The sequence below is a fragment of the Electrophorus electricus genome, chromosome 11 (assembly GCF_013358815.1).
Source record: "Electrophorus electricus isolate fEleEle1 chromosome 11, fEleEle1.pri, whole genome shotgun sequence".
In the NCBI taxonomy this organism is placed as follows: Eukaryota; Metazoa; Chordata; class Actinopteri; order Gymnotiformes; family Gymnotidae; genus Electrophorus; species Electrophorus electricus.
The window spans coordinates 20,144,727-20,169,726 of record NC_049545.1 but is presented as its reverse complement, the minus strand read 5'-3'; the positions used below and the strand labels follow the sequence as shown (position 1 = coordinate 20,169,726).

Sequence of the window (25,000 nt, the reverse complement as noted above, 5' to 3'; positions counted from 1 at the left end):
GTGTATGGTTCCCTGTTCCCCTTGCCAAGTGTAGTTTTACATTCGATTCATTCCTGCTGTTTAATGGGGTCCTCATGAAAGGCAGGTTGGTATATGTACAGGAGCGGAATGGGGCTAAATCCGTCCACGGACGTTCCAGTCCACGAATGTTAAAGTCCGGAAGGAGCAGTGTTATGTACAGAACACCTCACGTGATGCCAAACGTGCCTGTAAATGGATACTACCTGTATTTTTTTTTTTTTTTGTAGTCAGAATTTAAAATAGATATTTATGAAATTTTTAATTATTAGCTGAGAGGATAAATGGTTCTAAAAGGTTAAAGAAATGTGGTAAGGCACCGATGATTACTACACTGATTAACTATTCACTTCTGTTTGTTATCCCAAAGAGATCATTGGTATTGCAGGCAGGCGTACTAAATACACAACATAAAAAACCCAAAGCCACAACATTCAACAAAATCCACAGAATATGTGCAGCTCATATACATAAGATATAACAGTATAAAACAGTGTAAACAGTAAAACCAGCATAAGGACAGTAAACAGTAAGATAAATCATGATTTTTATAGGTACGAATGAATCATCTGTTGCTTTTCAGCACTGGGAGTCTAAATCTACATCCCGAAGGGTGTAGCTTGGAGCTGAGTGGACGATCTGGAAAACTCAGTGTCTTGGTTTTTGAGGTGTCTGACCAGTAAATCTATCATTTAAGGGAGTTTGAGCCATGCTAGCTAATTAGTCTGTACTCTCCACCACTTCTCCACTGATTAAGAACAGTTCCAGTTCTGGCCAGTCTTATAAACCAATGAAATGCTTCTTTTAAAAATGAAAACTACACGAGCAGCTTGCCGTTTCTCCTGATTGGCTGGCCGAGAGACGGGTCCTCTGTACGCTGATTGGCTTGGCTGAGACACAGGGTCCTCTGTGCTCTTGATAGGCTGGCTGAGAGACAGGGCTGTCTGTGTGCCTGATTGGCTGGCTGAGAGACAGGGCCCTGTGTGCGCCTGATTGGCTGGCTGAGAGACAGGGCCCTGTGTGTGCCTGATTGGCTGGCTGAGAGGCAGGGCTCTCTGTGCTCCTGATTGGCTGGCTGAGAGACAGGGCCTTCTCTGCAGCCCATCAACCAAGACATGGCTGCAGATTTGTGGAACAGCCATGACACAGAAGGAGTCTAAATATAGCTCAAGACTCCGTATCCATGTGCTTCCCTCGCTGGCCGGCTTCCCTAGTGTGTGGAGGTGGACACTAACACAGTGTTGGACAGTGGGATGAATGCAGGGACCCATGCAGCACACCAGTGTCTGAGCTGTCCGGAGCTCTTGGGCCTGGCAAAACTGAGGCCTGCTGGTTAGCTCCAGCTTTGACAACATGCTGCAAGATTATGTTGCCCTCACACAGCCTTGTTGGCCAACATAATGAACTAGGGCATATCTGAGAAGTTAATTCAATATGTCCATAATAATTATCATCGTCCATTAGCAGTAGTAGTATTAGTATTATGATTATAACTATATTATTATTACTATTATTATTATAGTTGCTGTTTTTTGCTGTTAAAATATGAATTATTATTTTGTATTATTCTTAAAATAATTGTGGATTTATTCTGTGTAAGCTGCTTAGCGATTAGTTGATTAATCACAATGGAAGTTGAGTAAGAATACAAAATGGGCACAACCATGTGGCTAAAAAATACAAATTACATTTGATTTCATTGGTTCTTTCTTTATTTTACTGATGGCCCTAGCTGTTCATTTAAACTAGTCCTTTTCTCTCAGCGTGTTACAGCATGCTTTTAAGGATGTATGTTTTCCACCCAGTTCTGCATGTTTTGGGGCCAAATTCAATTTTAACTATGTTTCCCCTTTCGTCTTTGTGTGCGGCTTGAGCAGGCAGCTGAACCCGCACTCTAAGATTACAGGCTGAAATATTACGTGTGTGGTGAGAGAGGGGCTGTTACTAAGTGAGTGTTTACTGGTGGTGTTTACTGGGGCTGTCACTAAGTGTTTACTGGGGCTGTCACTAAGTGTTTACTGGTGGTGTTTACCGGGGCTGTCACTAAGTGTTTACTGGTGGTGTTTACTGGGGCTGTCACTAAGTGTTTACTGGTGGTGTTTACCGGGGCTGTCACAAAGTAAGTGTTACTGTTGGTGGTTACTGGTGCTGTCACTAAGTGTATGTTTATTGGTGTTAAATGCTCCAAGCGGTAGGTGGCAGGCTGCATGGACTAAGTCTGTGTCAGAGAGTCCTTGTGGACTCTGAGTTCTATTCTAACGGCTGCTGCTTGGCCAAACACACAGACACACACACACACACACACGCACACACACACAGACACACACACACACACACACACACACACACACACACACACACACACGCCACCACATTGCCACCTTCACCAGCAGACTAACTTCTGTAAAACTACTTCAGATTACTAGAATATATTTGCTTAACTGCATGTGTATTAGCACAGACCAAGAGAGGAAGAGAGTGAAGCTTTAGGAAAGTAGGAAATTGTGTGCGCACGCGTGTGTGTACGTGTGTGTGTGTGTGTGTGTGTGTGTGTGTATGTACACGTGTGTCTGTGTACCTGTGTGTGTGTGTGTTTATGTGCCTGCGAATATGTTTGCATAAGTGCGGCGTACATGGATCCAAACATCCCACGGCTATTCGCGCCGGTGCTGCGTATTCCAGGTGAGTCGGCCTTGCTGCGCGGGCTTTGGCACATCCTGCGCCTTTCAAACCGCCGCAGTAGCTTAAAGGTGCAGCCGGGCCCGTTTGTTTATCTCTCATTAGCCTCTCGCTCCCGAGGGAAAACTGTTTCCAGATCAGCCGCTCACGCCGGCGCCCTCCCACCATACTAATCTCCCCGGCGCACCGCCTGTTCATTTACGATAGTGCTCCAATAGCGGCAGCTTTGCCTCATCCGCACCTTTTGACCGCTGTGGTTGGCGATCCCTCCTTGTTGGCGCGAGCGCTCTGCCATCAGCTTGATTAAGCAGCGTCTCTGGCCTGGTTTGGGTTTAGACCCACTGGGAATGCCTGAACCTTTGGGTGTGGTAAAGGTTGGGGAAGCCCTGCTTGGTGGTTTGGGTGCCTGGTAAGTGCTCCTCGTGTTGCATTTAACAAAACAATAACAAAAACCACAGCAAGGATACATTCAAATTCACAGGGGCATATGTGTTACTAAGGCCTGATCTGAGAGTAGTTTTGCCATTTCTTGCTCTTTTTTTTTCTGATTATTTAGTTTGGTATATAAGCAGACCTGTATAAGAGCTGCTCGGAACAGAACAGCGCTCCAAAAGACGCGGATAGACTGGGGATCCGGGAGAAGAACTGTTCCTAGCGCACAGACAAGCCCCCCGGTGTCTCAGTGCGGGGGCGAGCGCAGTCTTAGTGAATGCACAGGTGAGCGTTGGAGAAAAACAAAAAGTTTGGCCTCTGTTTGCTCTTATCATGCTGCATTCAATTTCGCTTCTCCCACATGCTACGGCTTTTCTCCGGCGGTTTGTGGAGTGCGTTCATTTCAGTGTTGTGCTGTGGTTCAGGGCCCCCCCCCCCCAATCCTCTCCCGTGAATGATTTTCATAATCATAACCCATGTATAATCGTTAAGTAAATGCTAATTTCTTATGAAAGGAGCTAAATTAATGTGCTATCAGCTGTGGCCAAATGAAAGTAATTGCTGTTTTTTTTTTTTCTTGTCCCCCCCCCCCCCCCCGAAATTATTTCAATACTTGCTGAGAAGGCCAGAGTAGAACAGCAGTTTTATGCTGGTGCCTCTGTCACCATGGGAATCACTCATGTTGGTACCATGACAACCAGTATTTGATCAGTCTGGCCAGACCTGGGGAAAAACGCATACAGATGACTAGGATTGGGTGTGCCGCAATGGTGTGTGACCATAAATGTGAATGTTCTCTCTGCTTATTCTTTATATGTATACACGTGTGTGTGTGTGTGTGTGTGTGTGTGTGTGTGTTGTGTGTGTGTTGTGTGATAGATAGATATAGATAGACAGACACACACACACACACACACACACAAACAACCTGTGCAATGATCTCTGCTAGAAAAGTTCCAAGCATATCAGAGATATAAATGCATAATATGAATGCAGTGCGTGTCACATTTTGCTGAGAACTAATGATGACGAAGTCCCTGGGGCTTGCTGGTGCTTTCACAGGAAATGTCACAGGAAATGGTCAGTGTGTATTGAGCTAATGTTCTCTAGTTAGCACACTGAATATTCTGCCCAGTAAATGTGGAAGATTGGTTGTTAATGTAAGATGACCGGCCAGTCTCAGTCTAACCTCAGCGCTGATGAGACGCCCGGCATGTTTTTACACGCACACCCTGCGGTGGTCATGAAAACCTGGGAAACTTGTACGTGAACAGTGCGTATCGAGTCTGATACAGTTTGTTATGGAACTGGAACAGCTTTCAGGATGCACGCGCACACACACAGGGTCTTCTGGGATATAGTAGCGCTGTGGGAGAGAAAGGCTGTCTCACTCAGCTGTAGGTGCCCTGCAAGCCTCCCTTGTGCTCGCTCTCTCTCTCTCTCTCTCTCTCTCTCTCTCTCTCTCTCTCTCTCTCTCTCTCAGAACCAGCCTGGCTACAAAGAGGTCTGTAGAACTGCAGGCCCCAAGGGAAGGTGGTCGTATTGAGCCCCATCATCCATAAAAAGAATTATAGGGTGTTGCCCAGCAGCAGTGTGTGACACGCCACAACCACGTCGTACCCAGTGAATTTTACTCCTACCAAGAACTGAGCTGCCTGGACAAGCGTGAAGAGATGAGAGTGGTTTGAGGTTATACAGTAAACAAGAGAAGACAGTAATGGAAGGTGGCGTGTAGTTTTGACTGCCTAAAGGGAGGTTGTGGCCTTAGGGAGGAGCCTTGAGGCCCTGCACTGGGGTAGGGGCCCACTGATTGGTCAGAATTTTAAAATGTTTTTATTTTACTTTTTTTTTTTTAATGAGGTGGATTATATTTCACAACGTCAGGTCAGCCCTGAATCCAAGCTAGCTACTACAAGGGAACAAATGCTAGGGGGTAACAGCTGGGTAACAGGGTAACGGGTGTCTCTATAGGAGGGTAACGGGTGTCTCTTTGGGAGGGTAGCAGGTGTCACTATAGGAGGGAAATGGATATCAACATAGGAGGATAATGAAAGTCTATATTGGACCCCAAACAAATGTTAATACAGGAATGTAATCAGTGTTTGTATAGGAGGGTAACAAATGTCTAGGAGACATAACGAGTGTCGTGTTGGGGCGGGAGTTCACAGAGCGGTCCACAGGCTCTCAACTCCTTCGCAGAAGTCAGAGAGTCAGAGTCAGAGAACTGGGCCAGGCTGACCAGAGTATGGTGAGACACGGTAAGGCAGTCTGCACTGGAGTCCAGACAGCGCTGTGCGTGGGAGTGGATGCTCTTGGGGAGAGTTGAGAGAGTGACATGATATGAGTACAGAAGCTCTGTAGTGAACTGTATCTCTGTACTAAATTGTCTCTGTACTAACCTGACTTTCTTTAAGAAACAGTATTATCTAGCCAAAAGTGACGAGTATGAGGTGTTTTTAAATGGTGGATGATGATTACTCTCATGGGTAACTGAACACAGAAGGAATAAACTTGCTAACTGGAATTAAATTTAGAGAATCTTTATTTTTTTTAAATCAATGTATAAAAACAGTTCCTCGGTATCAATAAATTTGTTGACCTGGATATAAAAAAAAACCTACTTAAGATATCTGCCATTAGCTAACAATGGAACCTAATATATTGTATTTGAAAAGTGAATAATCTATAAATGTCATCCATTGGAAAGTGTGATAAATAGAAACTATCAATAACTTTGCAACTGACCGTTTGTGGCTTTCAAGGTTTTTACAAAGGAAACCCAAAGTCAGAGGTTCACGCATGTCGTTGAGTTTCTTGTGGTCTTGCCATAAATAAACATTTATCTTAACCATGATAAATGTTTATTTGAGCCAACACTGTCTCTCCGTTCCTGGCCCGCCACATCACTGCTGGTCTGAGCTCTCGCTGACAGCTTGAGAGTGTTGAAGAAGCTTGAAAAACGAAAGGGGAGTAAAGTCTGATTTATGACGGTCATGGGTCAGAAATGTGTACTGGCGATTGACTGATAAGGTGCACTTGCGGTTTTGTGCTGTTGAAGTGCATTGTAATATATGTTTGAGGCCTGGATCCAGCCACGCTGGCCAAACTGCTGGTATACTACTTTGGCCTGTTTAACTTTGACCGTTTTTTTATACGTCGTCCAGCTTTGTGATGACTCATATGTGAATGTTTGGCCGTTTCTGTAAGGCGAGAGATAAAGCACAATTTCACTTCAAAATACTGAAAAAGAAGACGGTTACGTAAATTCATTTTAGTGTTGAGAAAGCCTGTTTGTAACACATGCCTGCAGCTGGCAGGCAAGGTTTGCAGAATGAGGGTGCTAGCTATCAGGCCATTTTTAGATGCTGACGCTAATCAAGTGTTAAATATTTAACAATGTTATTGATAAATTTAATAAAATTAATTTCCAGCAGTTAAACAAATTGTTAATGCATGATTAAAATACACATGCACACACACACACACACACACACACACACACACACACATACTGTACAATGTCTCTACATCTCTTGTATCTCTCTCTCTCTCTTGCTCGCTCTCTCTCTCTCTCTCTCTCTCTCTATATATATATATATATATATATATATATATATATATATATATATATATATATATATAGAAAACTGATTTGTCAACTGAGACAGTTTTCTGAATTAGATTAGCAGTCCACCAACTGCAGTGAAGCTGTTTATTTCTGAAACTCACCCCAAAATTTTCCCCTCCGAGCCAAAACTCCCGCAAGGAGTGAGGAACACTCCAAAGCGGATCGGTTCTTCAGCCCTGGCGTCCCTATTCCACACAAAAGGCCCTTTGTCTGAATGCCGAGCACTCCTCTGTCTGGTTTTCCCCGTGCTACGCTTCCATTCTCTCTCCCCGCCTCGTGCGGAGGGGAAGCTAGGGACCTGATAGTTTGCCCAGGGCCTAGTGTGGCAGAGCGCTGCCCCGGTGTCGGCCACTCCACGTCTTAATATACGCTGCTTTTCAAGTGAGGTGCATTCATATGCTTAATACCAGTGCAAGGCTTCTACTGATGCTACAGGAAGCCTGGGAGCATAAAAGAATGCGAAGTAATTGTCCCTGTTGTGTTCCCCTTCTGCACTATGCCTTCAAATGATTGCCACAACACTCCACCACTACCCTCGCACAACTTCCACACCGACTCCTGCCTTTAATCAGAAGGCAGAGTTGTAATTGTAAGGGTGTAGGATGAACGCTGTGTGCATTTCGTACATGAGAAGGGGAAATTCTTGTTGTGTGTGTGTGTGTGTGTGTGGCGTAGAGAACTTGGAAATATGAAAAAAGAAAAAATAATGGTAAAATGACATTGCCTTTCCGAGGAGCGGAGACGGAAGGAATGTGTGTGGTTTAAGGGAAAGGAGACCCGAGCAAGCCGACAGGGCTGTTGGGGCAGGAATGTTCCCTTTTATAGCTCCAGAAATGTTGACATAGTCCTTATAAAGTGATGCTCTTAAAAGCTATTATATATGTAATATTGTCGGCAATGGTGTGATTCCCAGGTATCCTGTCACAGTGAGCAGTATTTAAATTCAGTTTACTCTAGACTCCTTGATGGGTGATGCATCATTTTGTGCTTTGTTGATTCTTAATTGTGACGGTAATCACTATGAGATGTGCTGTTGTTATTGTCTCCTTGCCTCTGTGAATTCAAATAGATCAGCGCTGAAAGTATATTTACATGCATGGCCAAGCCTTTTCTTAATCCAATTCCAAAAAAAGTTTGTTGTCATCAAATGAAATTTTCTCTGACTGAATGTTCGTGCCCGGAAGGCTTTTCAAGCAGGGTATCAATGCCACAACGCCCTGGCCTCACTGGGGAAGCTGCAGTGGTGCATTCTGGGTAAAATCTGAGATTGGGCCCTTTCCCGTGACTCGGTTCCAGCGTCTTGATTCTCCCAACCGGACCCATCCGGACCTCATCCCTCGCTGCTGCCTGTATGGATAGATTATTCTGCAGATGTAACCCCCCAAAAATCTAGTTGCAGTTTAATCCCCAGCTGCGCTCCCCTGAGGAGCATGGTCTCTCTGCGACGTTCCGGTCTCGGTGATCCCAGGGGTTTTCTGCTGTGAGAAAATGGAAATGAGCAGAAGCCATTAGATGCAGACCTGAGGACAGGACCTGGCAGCTGCCTTCACCGCGAAACCCTAAACTCGCGCGTCCTTTCTTCACTCCGATCTGATCTTACCTTGGCATTCCATGTTTCCAGTGCCACCAATTTGCAGCAGGAGAAGCCTCTTCCAACAAAATTTTTTTTGTGTGTGTACTAGCTTGCGTGACTGTAGAGAGGGCCGGTCTCGGTAGCCTCTGCCCCTGTGCGAAAGGCTGCACCACAGAAGCCGTGTAAGTCTCCCAACTGCTCGAGCCGCTGCACGAAGGCAAAGTTTGATGTCTCCTCCAATCAGTGTGAGGCGTGGGGGCACCGTGGTAACAGGTTTGGCGTGGGAGCGGACCAGAGTGCGCGATGGGTTTCTCATGCTCGTATTTTTGTTTGTTTGTTTACAAACAAACCCTGAGCATCACTACATGTTTGAGTGATTCGGGCATGAAACCTGAGGGATTTGTGGCGCCCAAACGTCTGATGTTGGACGGGGCCATATTTATTCCCTTACTTTCTTCCCCAAGTCTGATGTGGTTGTCTCGCTGATGGACACAAAATGTCAAAATCTGTCCATCGCTGGCAGGCGTCCCAGCTGCATTCCTGAGAGCCGAGGACTTTCTGCAAGGCTCTGCTTCTATCCCAGTCGTCCTCTCCAGGAGCTGGACACCCCTGCGTAAGGTTCAGGAGGAACCTGGTTTCGATTATTAATGCCTGCTGACTGTAGCCCATGGGCTACTATAGGAGCATCTATAGGAGCGAAATGACTCCCTTCTGCCTCTGCCTTGGCCTGCAGGACTGCAGAAGCATATAAACCATCCTCTCCTCGCTTGATTACGACCGACTCCTTGCGGCCTAGGAAGTCAGAGGGGGGAAAAAAAACCCGAGCAGGGGGAGGCATCTGTATTCCGAGCCCACGCGGGGTCCCCTCTCCGGGCACACCCGCTCGTGTAAAAGTGCCCTCGACAGGCTCTAGCCCGGACTGATTGTATGCATTATTCCCACTGATGGATGCAGGGGTGCGGGGACACGTGTCCTCCGGTGTGATTATCCGGGACCGGTCCGCGCCTGCGCCCGCGGCCGCTCTTTCCCGAGAAAGCGGGACCCCGGCGGTCGCGGAGAGGCGTGACCAAATGTCACGCGGAGCTTCCCGCCCCGCGCGGTATTTTTAGCTCCGCCAACGAACTGATTCCTCGCGCGCTCCGCCACGTGGATCGCCGCGACATCGCTCCCCTTCCGTCCTCTCTTCCTCTTTGCATCCTGCCTGTCCAATATGTCCTTTCCGCGGATATTCTATTAATCTATGCAAATGGAATTCCGCGCATCGTAGAAAAATAAAGACATGAAAAAGAGCGCCAGGAGGCCGTCCCACGTACACAAAAGGCGTCAGGAAGAAAGCGGGGCTCATTTGCATGATTAAGACAGATGCCTGCTTGTGCATTTTGGCTCAATCCAAACATCAGGGCATGTTGTGCGGAACGGGGGGAACGCGCGAGCGTGGCTGCCGCGCGTCCTTGCGTGTCACGTTCCGCGGTGGACATCGATTGGTGGTCAGTGTGCGGTTGGCCTCCAGTGGCACAGGTGGAGTTATGTAAAATGGCATTTAAGGACATGCAGCGATGAAGGCATGAGAGTTTTCAGGCGTGCCACGCGTCGCTGCGAGTCACTAGGGCTGTTGGTCCAAGCCTCACCGTGATGGTTCATGTAGAGTTTAGCCCACACACACAAAAAAAAAACAAAAAAACCCCAACAACAACAAAAAAATGCACCTCCCGTGGCTGTGCATCCCACAACCACACCTATAAAGAAATTCAATCACACAGCTCACGGAGAATAATGGCTGCCTCCACCCTTCTATATTAAGAGCTGGCCAGACTTGCCGGTCAGTGTATCCAGTTGAAGGTCTTTATTGGTGAATTATATGCACGCCTCAGCGCCCTGAGCAGCGCGCTACAGTAGATAAGTCAAATGGAATCGCTCGGGAACAGGCAGGCCTGCAAAAGTCATCTTCCTCGGTCCCCGCTCAGCCCCCGGGGGCAAACTTGGTCGGTGTGTTGAAGTCCAGCCTCCGACTCGGCAGTGACCCCCGATGTGCCACGGGGTGGCAGAACTGAGGGCAGCAGCGTGGGGTGAGGGCGGAGATTTGCATAAACCTTTCCAACAGTGGTTGCCATGGCTACTGGTGTGACTAATGCTTTGATTTTTCCGTCGCCGTGGCTCTCTAAAACGCCAAGCCAGAGGCCTTGCACGTGATGGTCAGTCGGACTCGGGGCTGAAACAGCAGGGAATTCGCCGCGGTGTCGGCCCTTCCCATTAATTCCCGCTAAAAACCAGGAAAACTCACTGCGTTTTTAAAAATTATTTATTTCTTGCATGAAAACAAATAAACAACTAAAACCTCATGCTCCCCAAGTGGAGAATTATGTCTGACAACAGAATTTCCATCAGTATGCTAGAGGCGTGTTTCTCCGCTACAGAAATGTGTAGGAACGTCTCAGTAAGCTAGTGATTGTTCCTCCTTCACCCCTCTACCTACATATGGTCCGGCATCGAATATATTCCACACCGGTGTGACCATTTGTATGGTTACCTGTGGGAGTCTCTGGTCTTTACAGGCTGTTTAGTTTCCGCTTGGTGATTGGGACTGCGTGTTCTCCACGCAAGCGGCCGAGCTGGAACACGCACAGTTGAACATTTACCCCACTACACATATGTGCCGGCGTCCTGTAAATAATGAGCACTAGTCATCCATATGCTGGTAGAGAGAGAGAGAGAGAGAGAGAGAGAGAGAGAGAGAGAGAGAGAGAGAGAGAGAGAGAGAGAGAGAGAGAGAGAGAGAGAGAGAGACAGAGCGAGAGAGAGAGAGAGAGAGAGAGAGAGAGAGAGAGAGAGAGAGAGAGAGAGAGAGAGCACAATCTGCATAAAGCAGGATGGAGAGTCACTTGTCAAGGATTTTTCAAACCTTGCTTTTATGCAAACATGCACACACTTGCCTGGGAACTGCTCACTGTAATAAGAGTGCATTATAAATGCATAGAATGGGACCAGGTGATCATAAGAAAGCATTGTCTTAGCCTATCAACACAGACAAACAAGCAGGCGAAAATGAAACATTGGTGTTTGTTTGTTTCAGTAGCTGTAATAATGGTCTTTTGTGTGCATGGTCTTATACTTGTCTATAATAATATTGGCAGTCCGGTGTTTTTAATAGACACCCAGCACCATTTCCAGCTGGGTGGGGGGTGCTGCTGTTTATTTTGTGGCGTTTTGGCCGACGTATGCGAAATGGCGGAAGATGTTTTTTGACCGGTGAACGCAGCAACGGCGGCGATATATTGCTCCGCCGTTCTCCGCGTTCTTGAAGAAGTGTGCGCGCCAGTGATACGGGCCTGACTTTCATGCTGACGGAGCCGACAATGGCCTGGTCCGGCGCCCGGCCACACACTAATTGGTGTGTTGCCTCTCGACGGATCCACCGTCTCATGCATTTTTCATGGAAAGCAACCGGGCACATTATGGCCACATTGTGGAAGACCTGCTCCAGTCCGGCTGGTCTTGGGAGAGACAATATTTCACATAGTTACAGCCTCATTAAGGTCCACTCCAGCATCCACGAAAACTCTCACATGCATGCGCACGCATGCACGCACGCACACACACACAGAGCAGTGAAAAAGTGCTACTTTAAGCACTCCTGGTGTTATACCCGTAGTTTTAAAGATTGTATTGGAGAACTTTGTCTTGCCTGGTTTTCACTGCCTGGTGTTAAATGTTGTATAAATGTTGTAGTCTTTTTAGAGGGCGGAGCATTGTGTGTACAGCCATTTCTCACAGTGGAAAAAACCCCACTGGATGGTGCGATTAGTCTCTGAAGCAGAGCTGAACCGTGTGTGCGGGGACACACACCATGTGTTGTTCTCACAGTACTTCTGAAATCTACACACACACACACAAACACACAGAGATGCGTGCAACTCACACACGGATGCAAGTACACACACAGGCGCGCATGCATGCGCGCACGCACACACACACGCACTCTCTCACACACACTCACACACAGTCACACAGGGGTTCTCCCACCCACCTCTCATCTTTCCTTGTGACAGATTTCCATTATCCATATTTAACGGGATTTAATATTTGAATGCAAAAAAAAAAAAATGCCGTTTGGATGTGGAGGAGGCAAATTAATGAGTCATGGCATTATCATTGTCTTTAATAGGCCATGAAGAGAGATTTATGGATCCTCTGCGTTCAGGCCTGTAGAGGCATTGCTCTGACGGGTGTCACATGCTCCAACATGCGTAAAACGTTATTTGTGTTTTTCCAGAAGACGTTTAGATCTTTCAGTCATTCCTGCATTATGGCTTTCTTAACCATCTCTTGCGTTCAAAGGTGGAATGGTGTTGCGAGTGTTGTTCTCGCCGCAGTTCTGAATCCCTGCTCATCACTTGTGAATTGATATATGTAATGTGGTGAGGAGACATAAATTATTGACACGCGGTTTTATTCATGATGTCTGCGATTATGCAATGAGAAAAGCGCTCTCTGCCTTTTGGCCTCTTTATGTCTGCCGCCCCCCCTCCCCCTCTCTTTCTCTCTCTCTATCTCTCTCCCTCCCCCTCTCTTTCTCTCTCTTTTTTGTTCTCATCCTCTCCCTTCTCCCTCGCGCTCTCTCCATTTTCCCAGCCACTAGAGAGGGAAATCTTCCCCGAAACGTTCCTCTAAATAATGCAGAGACTCTCCCTGTTCCCGATCCCTCCTGCGTCCGGAGCGTGGGGCGAGTGGGTGTGCGCTCGGAAGCTCGCGCCGGAGAGCCGTCTCCCCGCGAGCTGGAGCAGCGTTGGTTCCGCTCCGCGCCACACCCCTCGTACCACACACACACACACACACACACACACACACGCGCGTGCAGCGGCGTGAAAAGATAATTGTTATTCTCCCACACAAGCAGAGATCGTAGGCCTCGTCGGAGGTGTGCTCCAGCTGCCAAATGTCACCGCGGCGATGCTTACAAGGACTAATGCGAAGGTAACCGGGAAATGGGACTGTTTACATCACTCGGTGACACTCCCCACCCTCCTCCCCTGCCCTCTGGGCCACAGCTGAAAGGACTCTAGTATTTCGCTGTCGAACCAGTACCTAAGGTCTCTTATCCGCCTGTCATCACCCTGTGATTCAATTAAGCATACATTCCTCGGTCTGCCTGCCTCCGACGAATGCAACAGTGACGGACAGAATCACACATTATTATGCAAAGGGAGAGCGAGGGGCAGGAACAGATATGAATGCCGTAAGAATAGATGGGTTGAAAGGATGGTGTAATTGATTTCCTATCTACGCTGGCATTTCATTAACTGAATAAATGGCCGAGATTTTGGACAGTCGGACTTGTCCGAACCTCCTCCTGGCGGCCCATTGTGAAGACGGACAGCGTTCTGGGTGTGCGTTGTGTGATGAACGTAAGGACGGATGGGCTCATGGGCTAATTCAGTCCCATCATGCCCCCCTGGGGTGTAACACGCGTCAGCGAGGTTTTGTTTGGGTAGCTCTCACTCCGTTTGTGGGTTTTGCTAGCAAACATATTGCTTGTTTGTATTTTTGGCATTTGACGTGCGTTAACATTTTTACAGACTTTGAATCTCCGCATTGACACAGTTTTGGTTTTGGCTTTGCGGGGGTGTCGTCTGCCCCTGTGAGGCTCAACCTTCTGTTTCCTCTCGTCGAGGCTGCGCAGCGATGTGTGAGACTTCCTCGGGGAGTGCATTCAGGCTTTTTTTCTTCTTTTATTTTTTGCCTTTGCAGATGTGATCCACACCGTGGGCCCCATCGCCCGGGGGACCGTGGGGCCATCCCAAAGCAGAGACCTCAGGTCTTGCTATGAGACCTCCCTCAGGCTGATGGAGGAGAACAAACTGCACTCTGTTGTGAGTATAGTCACACCCGACTGCATCCCCGAACACGGCATGTAGAGCCACCAGGGTAGTGGAAACCGCCCTGCCAATCAGCAGTGGAAAACACACTCTCAAATTAATAATCTAAAACAAAGGAGGGTTGGAGTCCTGTTTTCTGTTTGCTCTGTCCTCGATGACGATGACGAGAATGATGATGATGTAGGCCAGATAGAATGTCTTTATTTGTCATATGTATAAACATGCGTGTATGGATATGTTTTTTTTTTTTTTTACTGCATTTCCCAGTTTCTTTGGCTGGGAAATGCTGGGGTCTTACTCCGTTCACACAGAGCAGTGGTCTCAGGACTTTTCTGGACAGTGACCAGGTAATGAAGGAAGCTTCTTCTTTTGTGCCTGCACTGCTAAACAGCCACTCAGTTTCATCCAGCGACTTCAAAACTGATAATGGTGAGAAACAAACAGCCATGAGACTGAACAGACGCCGTAGTTCATGTATGAGCTGAGTGCTCATGGAGGCACAGACCTGAGGTTGACTCTACTTCGTTCCAGCACAGACTGGTTGTCTCCGATTCGTTCCAGTCACTGTTATAGTTACACCAAAACTTGGGCACAGTGCTCTTGGATAGCCACTGGATACACGCCCCGCTAGTCACTTTTGGACAAGAGCATCTGCTAAATGACTCTATGAAAATGCAGTTTACAAAGAGAGAGGCACATGCACACACACACGCTCGGTTAGGTCTTTCCTAATCCAGGGACGGAATGCGCAGTGCGGCCGGCGTGTTTGGAGCTGATAGATTCGGGTTGTTTTTCTGCATGGTGAGCTTCCGGAAGGTGGGGGCCAGGACCCGTAATGAACTTGGCTGGAGACCAGAGGCTTTGGCCTAGGGAGGAGAAGCTCTGGATCCCCCACGCTTCCAGCTGCTGGCCTCTTCTCAGCCATCTGGTCCACAAGACTCACGGATCTGCCCTAATCCACGCCGACCGCGGCCATAGAGAGCGCTCCAAAGCCGAAGCGTTTTCGGTTCCCCGAGACCTAGAATCTCCGGCGATTAGCTCTGATGAGTGCACGATGCAGGAACAAATTGCTAACTGTAATCCCCCCATAAGGATCAGCTGGGCTGCTTCTAGCATTGGTCAGCCTTGGCACTGCCGGCTAATTCGTCGTCCTAGTAATATGACCCGGGGCGGGGGGAATGGGTGAGCTCGGCTTCTGTTAGTGCACTGAATTAGTGCGTCAGGAATGACAGACCTCCCTGCTACATACACACCACTTTGCTGCATACAGATTGCCCTGTTACATACAGACCACCCTGCTTCACTTAGACTGCCCTGCTACAAACCTTCCTGCTACATATAGACCTCCGTGCTACATACAGACCTCCGTGTTCCATACAGACCTCCACGCTACACACAGATCGCCCTGTTGCATTCGAACCACCCTGTTGCATACAGACCACCTTGTTACACACTTTGCCAGAGCTTTACTGATTCCTACAGCCTGTCGTTAGACGCCATCGGAGAGACTGCCATCGGAGGAAAAGGGCTGCATGTCCAGCTCTCATTATTTCCTCCTGGATCCGGCAGTGGTTCGCCCTACACTGCAGGATTCCTCCACTTTCCCTTGTGTTCCTGCAGGCCTTTATCTAGTCGGTGATCCGTGCGTAAGGAGAAGAGCGGCACATTGTTTTCCCATCAGGGAGGAGCTCTCCTGGCTCCTGACTGCGACAAGCGCCCCCACCCCAGTGGCCCACCAGCCTGACCGACCGCTGCTCTGCGGCGCCGCCCTGGACTCTACACACGCTCCCCGTTTCCTTCTGCCCTCGGCCCCGGGTGGGCCGCTCATGCCAGCGGATGTAGGCGGAGGTTCTGGTTGATTACGGCTAAACGCATGACGACTAAGCTCGGTACGACTCCGTGGCCCAGACTTAGGAGAGAGAAGCAGGGAGGAAGTTCCCTGCTATGTACGGAGAAAGCAGGTGTGTGTATGTGTGTGTGTGTGTGTGTGTGTGTGTGTGTGTGTGTGTGTGTGTGTGTGGGGGGGGGGTGGACAGGGTCATGTTTAGAAGCAGCAGAGAAGCAACAGCTCCCCTACTGGCGATTCCATTGCATTACAGTGGGATTTAAGTCAGAACAGTAGATGAGCTGCAGAAGCCAGGGGAGGTGGATGAGAAGGCGGTGTAGACCCAGACCCAGCCAACAGCTCCCACCCACACCCCCTCCAAAACAGACACCAGAACCCCAGGTGTACTCCACATACCCCGCACAGATGAATTCCTGTTGATTATCTCGAGAGATAGAGACCCGTGAACAGGTTCTCAGTCATGAGGAAGCTTAAATGTGTTTTGGAGCTGAAATGTAAATATAAACTCCTGTTTCTGTGTGAGGGTCTTCATTTTTCCAGCTGAAGCTCACTGGTCATGATAATTCTCTTTTCTGAATGGACCGGGACCTGCCCTTTAACGACCGTTTATGAAGTCTGTATGATCTTCTGGTTCCTTCGTCGGCATCTAACTCCTGAAGCCTCTCCCGGTTTGGTCCGAATGGCATCCCCCCCCCCCCCCCCCCCCCCCCCCAAGCACGAGAAGGATCCATCACGGAGATGAGGAGGGAAGCATGAGCCACGTCAGCATGTTCCACGTTAGCCCCACGCATGGCCTGCGGGTGCTGAGAGGAGCCACTGGCTGGGGGGGGGGGGCGCATGAAGGACGGGCTTCGTCTGGAAGAAGGATGAGCTCCCCGAGTCAAGAAACAAGGCATTTAACCTCCGGAATGCAGTTCAGCGCTCATCGGACAGGCGGAGAGAGACCACAGACTTCCCTTCTTTGTCTCTGTCCGTTTCTCCGCTGAACGGTATTAAGAACAGTCTCTAATGCAAAGGTGGATGGGATTTGTGGTGAGGAGAGAGCGCACTGTACATTATCACGCGTACATTGATTTTGCATTTTGTAGGAGTTGGTTTTATGAGCGATCTTGAATTTAGATGAACTTGCTCGTTTCTACACATGCATTTGCACATCTGCTTATATTTTTATATACCCCTCTGTGGATATTTATGTGGATTTTTATTGTGGTGTGTGCCTGCGTGTGTGTGTGTGTGTGCGTGTGAGGACAGGGGGTGGGTGTGTGTGAGCAAACCTGGAGAGACCCTCCCTCTCATTCCCATCCGGTGCCTTTCCATGCAGCCAAGTGGGCGTCCGCTCCGGCTCTCGGCAACGCTCAAGCGGTCGCCTTCGTCGGGAAGCGCACTCTGGAATGTCGGCTCGGGGAATAGCTGGGGGGGCATCACTGCAGGCCTGTGGAACGGAATCCCCACCCCCCACCCCCAAAGCGTTCCCTGAGATCCATGGGGCTCCGCCGGCACTGGCTATCCGGCTGTGAAAGAACCCCCGGGCCGTTTGTGCTCGAGGTCAGTGAGAGGACGTGGCGGGGCAATGGGAGCGAATGGAGAGCTCCGGGTTTGGGAATGTGTTGTGCCGATCGAGCCCCGGTGCCCACAGGGAGAGAACTCACTCCGATGCACCGTCAATAACCGCTGGAGCCAGAAGACATTAAACAGTCACATTTCAGCTCTGATGCATGGAGGATGGCACTTAAAACGCTCTGCTGAGGAACATCTGGCCATGTTGGGACAGTTCATCAAGTTCATACTTGGCTCTCTGTGCCTTAGCTGAAATTAATTACTTTTTTGCAGTAGTATTAATGAGGCAGGACCTGATTATAATTACAATGAGAGTGGAACCTTATGGAGGGTGGATGGCTTCCAGAATTTTTATTTTTTTAATCTTCACACGCGTGAAGCCAGCGCGGCACTAAAACATTGCGACTACTGTCGGCTTCATAGGCCTTTGGCTCCCGGGGTCTCCATCCGTAATAGGACGCTGAGCAGAGAGAATGCCCTTAGGACAGGCAGCTCTGGAGCCGGAGCGCATTTGGCATTGCTTGCTTGCGCTCACATGTGTGTCACCACAAGGGCAACGCGATCCAGGCCCAGAGGGGGAAACACTGGAGTTTAAAAGGCGGTGTAGGTTGGGGTTGGGGAGGCTCATATGTGTTTACGAGCTGACCCAGGGAGCATAGAGTGGCTATGTCTGTCATCTTTGTTAGTCGAGCCAGCCCGTTTTCATTCCAAAAACCCGAGAGTTTGCTCCCGGGGACGCCGGCATCTGGGAGCCGTTCGGCTCTCTGCGGGGACTTTTATTTCCTTTTCAAAACCTTTTGTTCTGACCATTAACGATGAGAAGTGCCCATGTTTATCCAAAACATCGCCACCGCGCTTCCTGATGGTTTCTTTGGCTCGTTAGACGACATCGTTATCATTGTATTATGAACTCGCTGGCAGACTCCTGGGAAAGCGGGAACTTTTACCCTCACTGAGCGCCTCTGCTCATCGACGAATGAATATTCAGCGTACCTCTCACTTCTCTGATCCTTGACTAATGGCCCCGTGAGAGCCGGAACGCCTTTTCTTAACGGCGCCGCCAGCCACTGCAAAGCGCACGCTTTGTGCATTCAGGTGTCGCTGGGTTATTTTGGTAGACAGGCGTTAGTCTGCCTCGCAGCGCTGCCGGCTGTGGTTCCGGACAGCGTCGGCTCTGCAGACAGCGTGTAGGGGCCCTTCTCCCCCAGGGCAGGCGCTAGCTGAAGGGTTTTACAGTCGGAGCGCTCGCTTACTCCAGGATTTGCATGGGAAGACAGAGTTTGCTCGCGGAAGAAAAGCTCAAGAGCCAATGGGAAAAAATGAGCGGATGACTGGTGTTGAGATCAGAATAAAGATGGTGCTCCATGCACACGCGCACACACATGCACATACACAGAGACAGAGAGAGAACAAGATAGACAGATTCTTGTATTCCTCACTTTGTGGGGTAATTTAGTTGATTTGTGTAATACTGCAGCTAAATATTGATACGCTCACATCCAAATGTATTCCCAGCCCCAGTGTGTCTGTGTGTCTTACCACAGTGTTTATCCAATAATTGAAAATACACATAAACACACACACACACACACACACACACATTTGGGAGACTCCTTATCCATAACTGCATAAATAATTACAAAACAGGATTGTTTACATACTGCAAGAGAGACCTCAGTAGGGAGCAGGTTCCAGAGACAAGCTCGTCGCTGTCATCCAGCCAGGGATATACTCGTAGTCATGTGACACCTTATGTAAGATACCCGGAGCCAGTTTCATTCAGATCCTGTTGGAATGATTAAGTGTACATCACCAGCAAACTCCGAAGTGCCAGACTTGTGGAACTGATTTTATAATGCTAATGAGATGATACCACAAAAAAAGTCACATTCCTAGTTCCGCAGCATTTCCATGTAGCGGGTGAAGTGGTAGAGGGGTCATACGCAGCCTGACCTCTGAATACCTGTTCGTTCTGAGACCAATGTCAGCAATTACCATCTATATTCAAACAGCAAGGATGAAGTGGCCACGCTAACGTTAGCGAGGCTGCTAATCGTGTGTCTCCGTTTTAACCTTCAGAGTGAGTGTTCCGTGTGGGAGGGGCTTACAGGCTACTGCTCAGGTACAACCGGATCAGTGAACTGAGAACTGAAACCCAGAAAGTGAGCAGGATTTGTCGTGAGGTCAAACATAACTTGTTTGACACTTTATCCAAATAATGTTAGATGTTTAAATAAAAGTCACGAGCATTTTCTCAGACTGCCTCCCCGGATTGTCATATGAAGTTGGTTTGCAGTATCCAAATCAGTGGTTAAGGTACTTGACTAGTAATCAGAAAGTTGCCAATTCAAGTCCCACCACCACCGACTTGTTGCTGTTGGGCCCCTGAGCAAGGCCTCAGTTGCTTAAGTTGTGTTCAGTCATAATTATAAGTCGCTTTGGATAAAAGCTGTCATGTCATTATGACTCCTCACTAGTCAGAGGCAGATGTTTTGTCCATCACCAGATCCCAGACTAGCACCGGATCACCTTTGACCCAGCAGTGCATGCAGTAAGACAGGAAGTGTATGGGCATGACATTGTACCTTCTTTAGAATATCTTCACTTCCGTTCCTCGTAGCGACAGTAGTCCTGATGTTTTAAAAAACTATTGTGCTGTAAAAATAATCACCTGAAAAAAGCTTAAGGCAAGAGTTGTAGAGTATGTTGGTAGTCTGGGACATGGAACAAAACACAATCAGGCCAACCTTCGGCTAATAAACCAACATCAATCTAATCTAATATCATACTGGACTTTACTATTAGATGTAGGAAAGTCTGTGGCATTTCCATACGCATTAGCACGAACTGCCGATGTTTGCGCTTCTGACCCCATCTGTCAGGACTTTGGTATTTCAGTAAATAAATTAAAAACATAAAAACAAAAATCCCTGCCAGGGCATTTGGGAATGATGTTACATCTGTTCCATGTCAGCAACCCCCTCGATGTCAAAAGAAATTCAAGTATTGATAAGAATATGATGATTATGCTTGAATATACTGGGTTATTAAATGTGTGTGGTCATGGCTTTCCCCTTCCGTCTCTCTGAATGTCAGTTCCGAGAGAGACTAACTAATGCACATTAATGAATTACATTCACATGCAGAAATTTCTCCCCCGTCGTATGCAGCGCACGGGAAGGCCAAGCTGTACATAACATGTATGCTAAGGCTGTGTTACATAGCGTCTGAATAGTAAAGCTAGGCTCTGCGTAGCATATGTGTAATCATGCTAAGATGTGTGCAGCATGTGTGTGGTAATGCCAAGTTGTTAATAGTGTATGTGTGGTAATGTTAAGCTGTACATAGCGTTTGGACAGTAAAGCTAAGTTGTACAAGCGCATGTACGGTACTGCCAGGTTATATGAAGCGGTAATGCTAAGATTTATGTAACGTTCATTTTTGCAAAGTGTAATTTTTCTCCTCTGGACCTTTTTGGCCAGTTGGTTCCCACTGCCCTGGATAAAAGACACCTACATGTATCTGGATGGTTAATTAGACGGGCTTTAAAAAGGTCACAGCGTCACTTAGATTTGTCGTTGCTATTTATCTGATGTGGAAAATGGGCGACGGTAGGCCAATTAGCTCAATTAGGGCCTTGGTGGTAGCCTGTCCGGCCCTTATTAACAAGCAGCAAATCAGTAATTACCCGGGCAGACTCTCCTTCTGAAGGAGACAAATTTCCAGTGCCGCAAAGTAGGGCACGATGGATGTTTACGTCTCTTGACATTTCGATTTGGCCATGTAGGAGTCGGGACTTTGGTAAGGTGTTGCACTGAGCTGAAATATTGGGGTATATAAAAAATGGCATTTCACGGGAGCTCCAGGGGTGTAATCATGGCTGATTAGGGATGAAGGCAGCAGAATAAACTATGAGCGAGCCAGAGGGATGTTGAGGAGAGGACCCTGTGCCGATCGCAGGCCTCGGGAAGCCATCTGGTGTTTAAAAACAAATATCTTTATCTTTCTCTCATCTTAAGCAAATATCCTCTGTTTTTGGGCTGGTCACCATCTTAATAACTGGTCCTGAGAGGGGAGAAATCTGTCATCAATCAAAAGTTGGGTAAGTTTGCACAGAGTTCATTAATCTTTGATGTGCTGCCTCAGCTCTCTCAAGCCACTTGCTAACTTGTCAACCGAGTTCTCGGCTGAACTTGCGAATCGTCTGGTGAATTTCAATAGTGTGTTTTCCTTAGTGGCAATACCCAAGGATAGTGGAGACAGCCTTCCCCCGCTACCAAGAGGTTGTCAGAGGAAATTGTTGATTAAACAGATGCCGGTCCCAGGGGCTCCACGGGAGACAGGAATTCCACAATGAGTGGGTATTAATTAAACATTACCAAGAATGTGTTTTGTATTCCAAAACAAAACAAGAACCTTCTCTTGTGTGTCACAATGACATACAGGAGATACGGGGAATGTGTGTAGATCGGTTCCCAGTAACGCATAAATATGGGTCTGTCCGACTACAAACGCGAATGGGGACTGGGTCTTGAGAGGAGGACAGCTATTTGTTGATGAAATTAGACCACATTAAATGTGTAGCAGAGTCAGAAGTAGTTTAGGAATTTCAGAGAATGGAGTTATATGTTTTGGATAGCTGAGCATAAATGTGGAGGGGACTGCCTTTAAAATAATAGGTAGGGTCTATTTTCTCTTAGTTTTCTCTAGTTTTCTCTGCTGAACTGCATTCTCACTGGACTTTCATCAAGGTGACGTGTGAATGTAAGCCATGTTCTAAACATGCCGTACAGCCTTCATTCGTAAGGTGAGCTTGAACTGCCCAGAGAGCACTGCATGTAACAGCATCGGATTGGTCCGTATATGTTCCATGTTCCCTCGGTTACTGAGGCGGGTGTCGTCGTCAAGGAGATCGTGTGAGGCGCTGGGCCTGCATCTCCCCAGCGATGGCTTAGACAGATTGCTCTCCAGCAGCGGAGGTGAGACCGTCGGGATGAGATCTTGTTTACATCATTACGATTAATTATAAGACAGAAGAGCTCCGGAGGGGAGCCGACTCCGGCCAAGCCGGACGAGACTGTCATGGAATCACACAACCCCCCCCCCAACCCCACCCACCCCGTGCGTACACAGGCATGTACCCAAACCGTTGCTCTCTGTGGCGCTCCCTGGTGCCCGGCTGCTCGACGACCCCCCATGCCGTGAACGTCCGGAGCACCGGGCCTGATGACCTGGACCCCGTGGGGCAAACAGAGGACCCTCTTTATCTCCCACTCAGCTGCCCGCCTTTGACTCTTCCTTCCCTGTAATTGCGCCGTTCATTACATTTTCAGCACCAGTTCCGCATGGGGGCATTTTCAATTTAATGCTTCGCAGATGGATATTTTAATTATTATTGAATCACCAGTAATGAGGCCTATGAATCTGTTCTTCTTAATGTGTTTAATCGAAGCCACGGAGCATGGGAGAGAACATGACACGGCATCAGGAAACCCACTCCGACGACAACGGAGGAAAAAGTAGCCATTATCCCCACACCAGCAAACCCGGAGTGTTTGCGCCCGTTTCCCGCCGAACATGTAATAAATATGCGATTAGGCGTTCTTGTTCTGCTCATGTTTTTCACGGTGGGCTGCAGCTCTCCGCCGCTCGTGGTTCCCGTCCGGAGGCGGCCTGCCGCAGATCCCGGAGCGTTGCCTCTGTCACAGTCAAAGAGCGTGAAAGTACGACTTCCTGGTCGATTGGCATGTTCAATTTCAAACAGACATGCGCCCAATTATCACTCACTGATGTGGATCTGTTCTGCACACCTGTCAGTCTGTGTGTGACACTATGACGATAACAAAACCATTACACACTGAGTCGCTGAAGAAACAGAATGGTTTTGTTTAGGTTTTTTTTTCTTTCTTTCCAAAAGCAGATCCGATTTTATGATGTGCTGTTAATGTGAGCGCATCGTTTTAGAATAATGCACAATGCTAGCCAGGGGTATTCAGCGTCTCAGCATTGTTTAGTCACAGATGTGTGTGTTGTCCCTGCCTGCGGTGCGTGTGCCATGCTTTAACACGCACCCACACACACACACACACACACACACACACACGCACACACACACAGCTGCTAAAGGCCTCTACTCCCACTGCGAGCCCAGTGACAACGCCGCTCATGTGAGCGTGTGTTCCATGCATAGGATGTGCAGAGAGGACAAAAGAAGAAAATAAAAACCCCTCACAGATTCTGTGCATAGCCCAGACATCACATTTTGGACATATTTAATAACGGCGGCTAATTGCCGGCTCTCGTCAGATGCTCCCACCGCCGATCTCTTCGGGGATAGCGGCGCCGGGTGCGACGAGTGATGGGCGCGGCCGGCTGGCATTTCGGAGATGTTGACAGGAGGTGTAGAAGTTCAGGCTGAGAGGAGCGGGAGACAGACTCCTCCTTGTTCCTCCTGACAAGCACGGGGGGGCGAGATAGGAGACCTGGGCTTCTTGTTGGACAATAATGTCCCAAATTACTTTTAATCGGGTTACAGGGCTTTTTATCGCGGTGCCGACACTCACGCTCGTTAGTACTCGGCCGCTCGCCGCGGAGCACGCCTGGGTCGTGCCGCGACGCGATTCCCTCCAGGGCTGTAGGAACTGTGCGGCAGGGGCATTAGTGGAAGATGGCTTTACCATCAGCACGCTACTGGCTCCCAGCGCAGCGAACATGTGTTTCCGCATCGCGCCGTCGTTAATAGCGACGGCACATCTAATACCACAGCAACGATGTTTACTCCTGTGCTGAAGCTGAAGGCGTGATAGATGAAAGCAGAAATGGTAAATCAATGCTCATAAACTTCCCAGTTTGGTGTGTGTGTGTGTGTGTGTGTGTGTGTGTGACCTAGCATAGCTTTTAAAAAAATTGGTTATTTGTTTCTTCTGTTTAGCTCTTGCATGTGAAAGCTGCATGTAGATACTGTCAGCCATGCTGTTCCTATGAAAAAGATCCCAGGTTGTAGTGAGGCTGTGACGATGAGCCTCTGCCCACAAGCTGCGCTCTACAGCGCCTCCCTCAGGACAGCACGAGGCACCACTCGCGCCGGTGGTCCGAGGTGTTTACACCCTGAACTGTAATTTCTTTAATCACGGCCCCCCGTTACGGCGTGCCAGCGAGTTTAGTGGCATTATTATCTCCCAAGGTCACCGCTAACGAGAAGTTCTCTGGGCCCTCCGAGCCGCTGATTGACTGGCGATTTCACACGGGAACGAAATAAAGGCTGCTCGCACATTCATAAAGCACTACCGGCCTGCCAGCAACTGTTAGGGCTCGGTTCCAAGGGCAGGGGCGATGTTCCAGCAGGCTGGAGTACCGACCCGCATATTCATCCACGTCTCCTCAGCGTTTAATCC

General features: G+C 48.4%; 1 protein-coding gene across 3 annotated transcripts in view; it reads left to right on the top strand.

Moving 5' to 3' along the window:
• The window catches only part of macrod2 (mono-ADP ribosylhydrolase 2), a 486,386-nt gene that overhangs the window by 327,269 nt on the left and 134,117 nt on the right, over window positions 1-25,000 (top strand). For all 3 annotated transcript variants that reach the window (XM_035531411.1, XM_035531409.1, XM_035531410.1), the window contains one exon: window positions 14,076-14,197. In XM_035531411.1, the coding sequence (XP_035387304.1) occupies window positions 14,076-14,197 (122 nt within the window). The remainder of the gene's footprint in view (window positions 1-14,075; window positions 14,198-25,000) is intronic.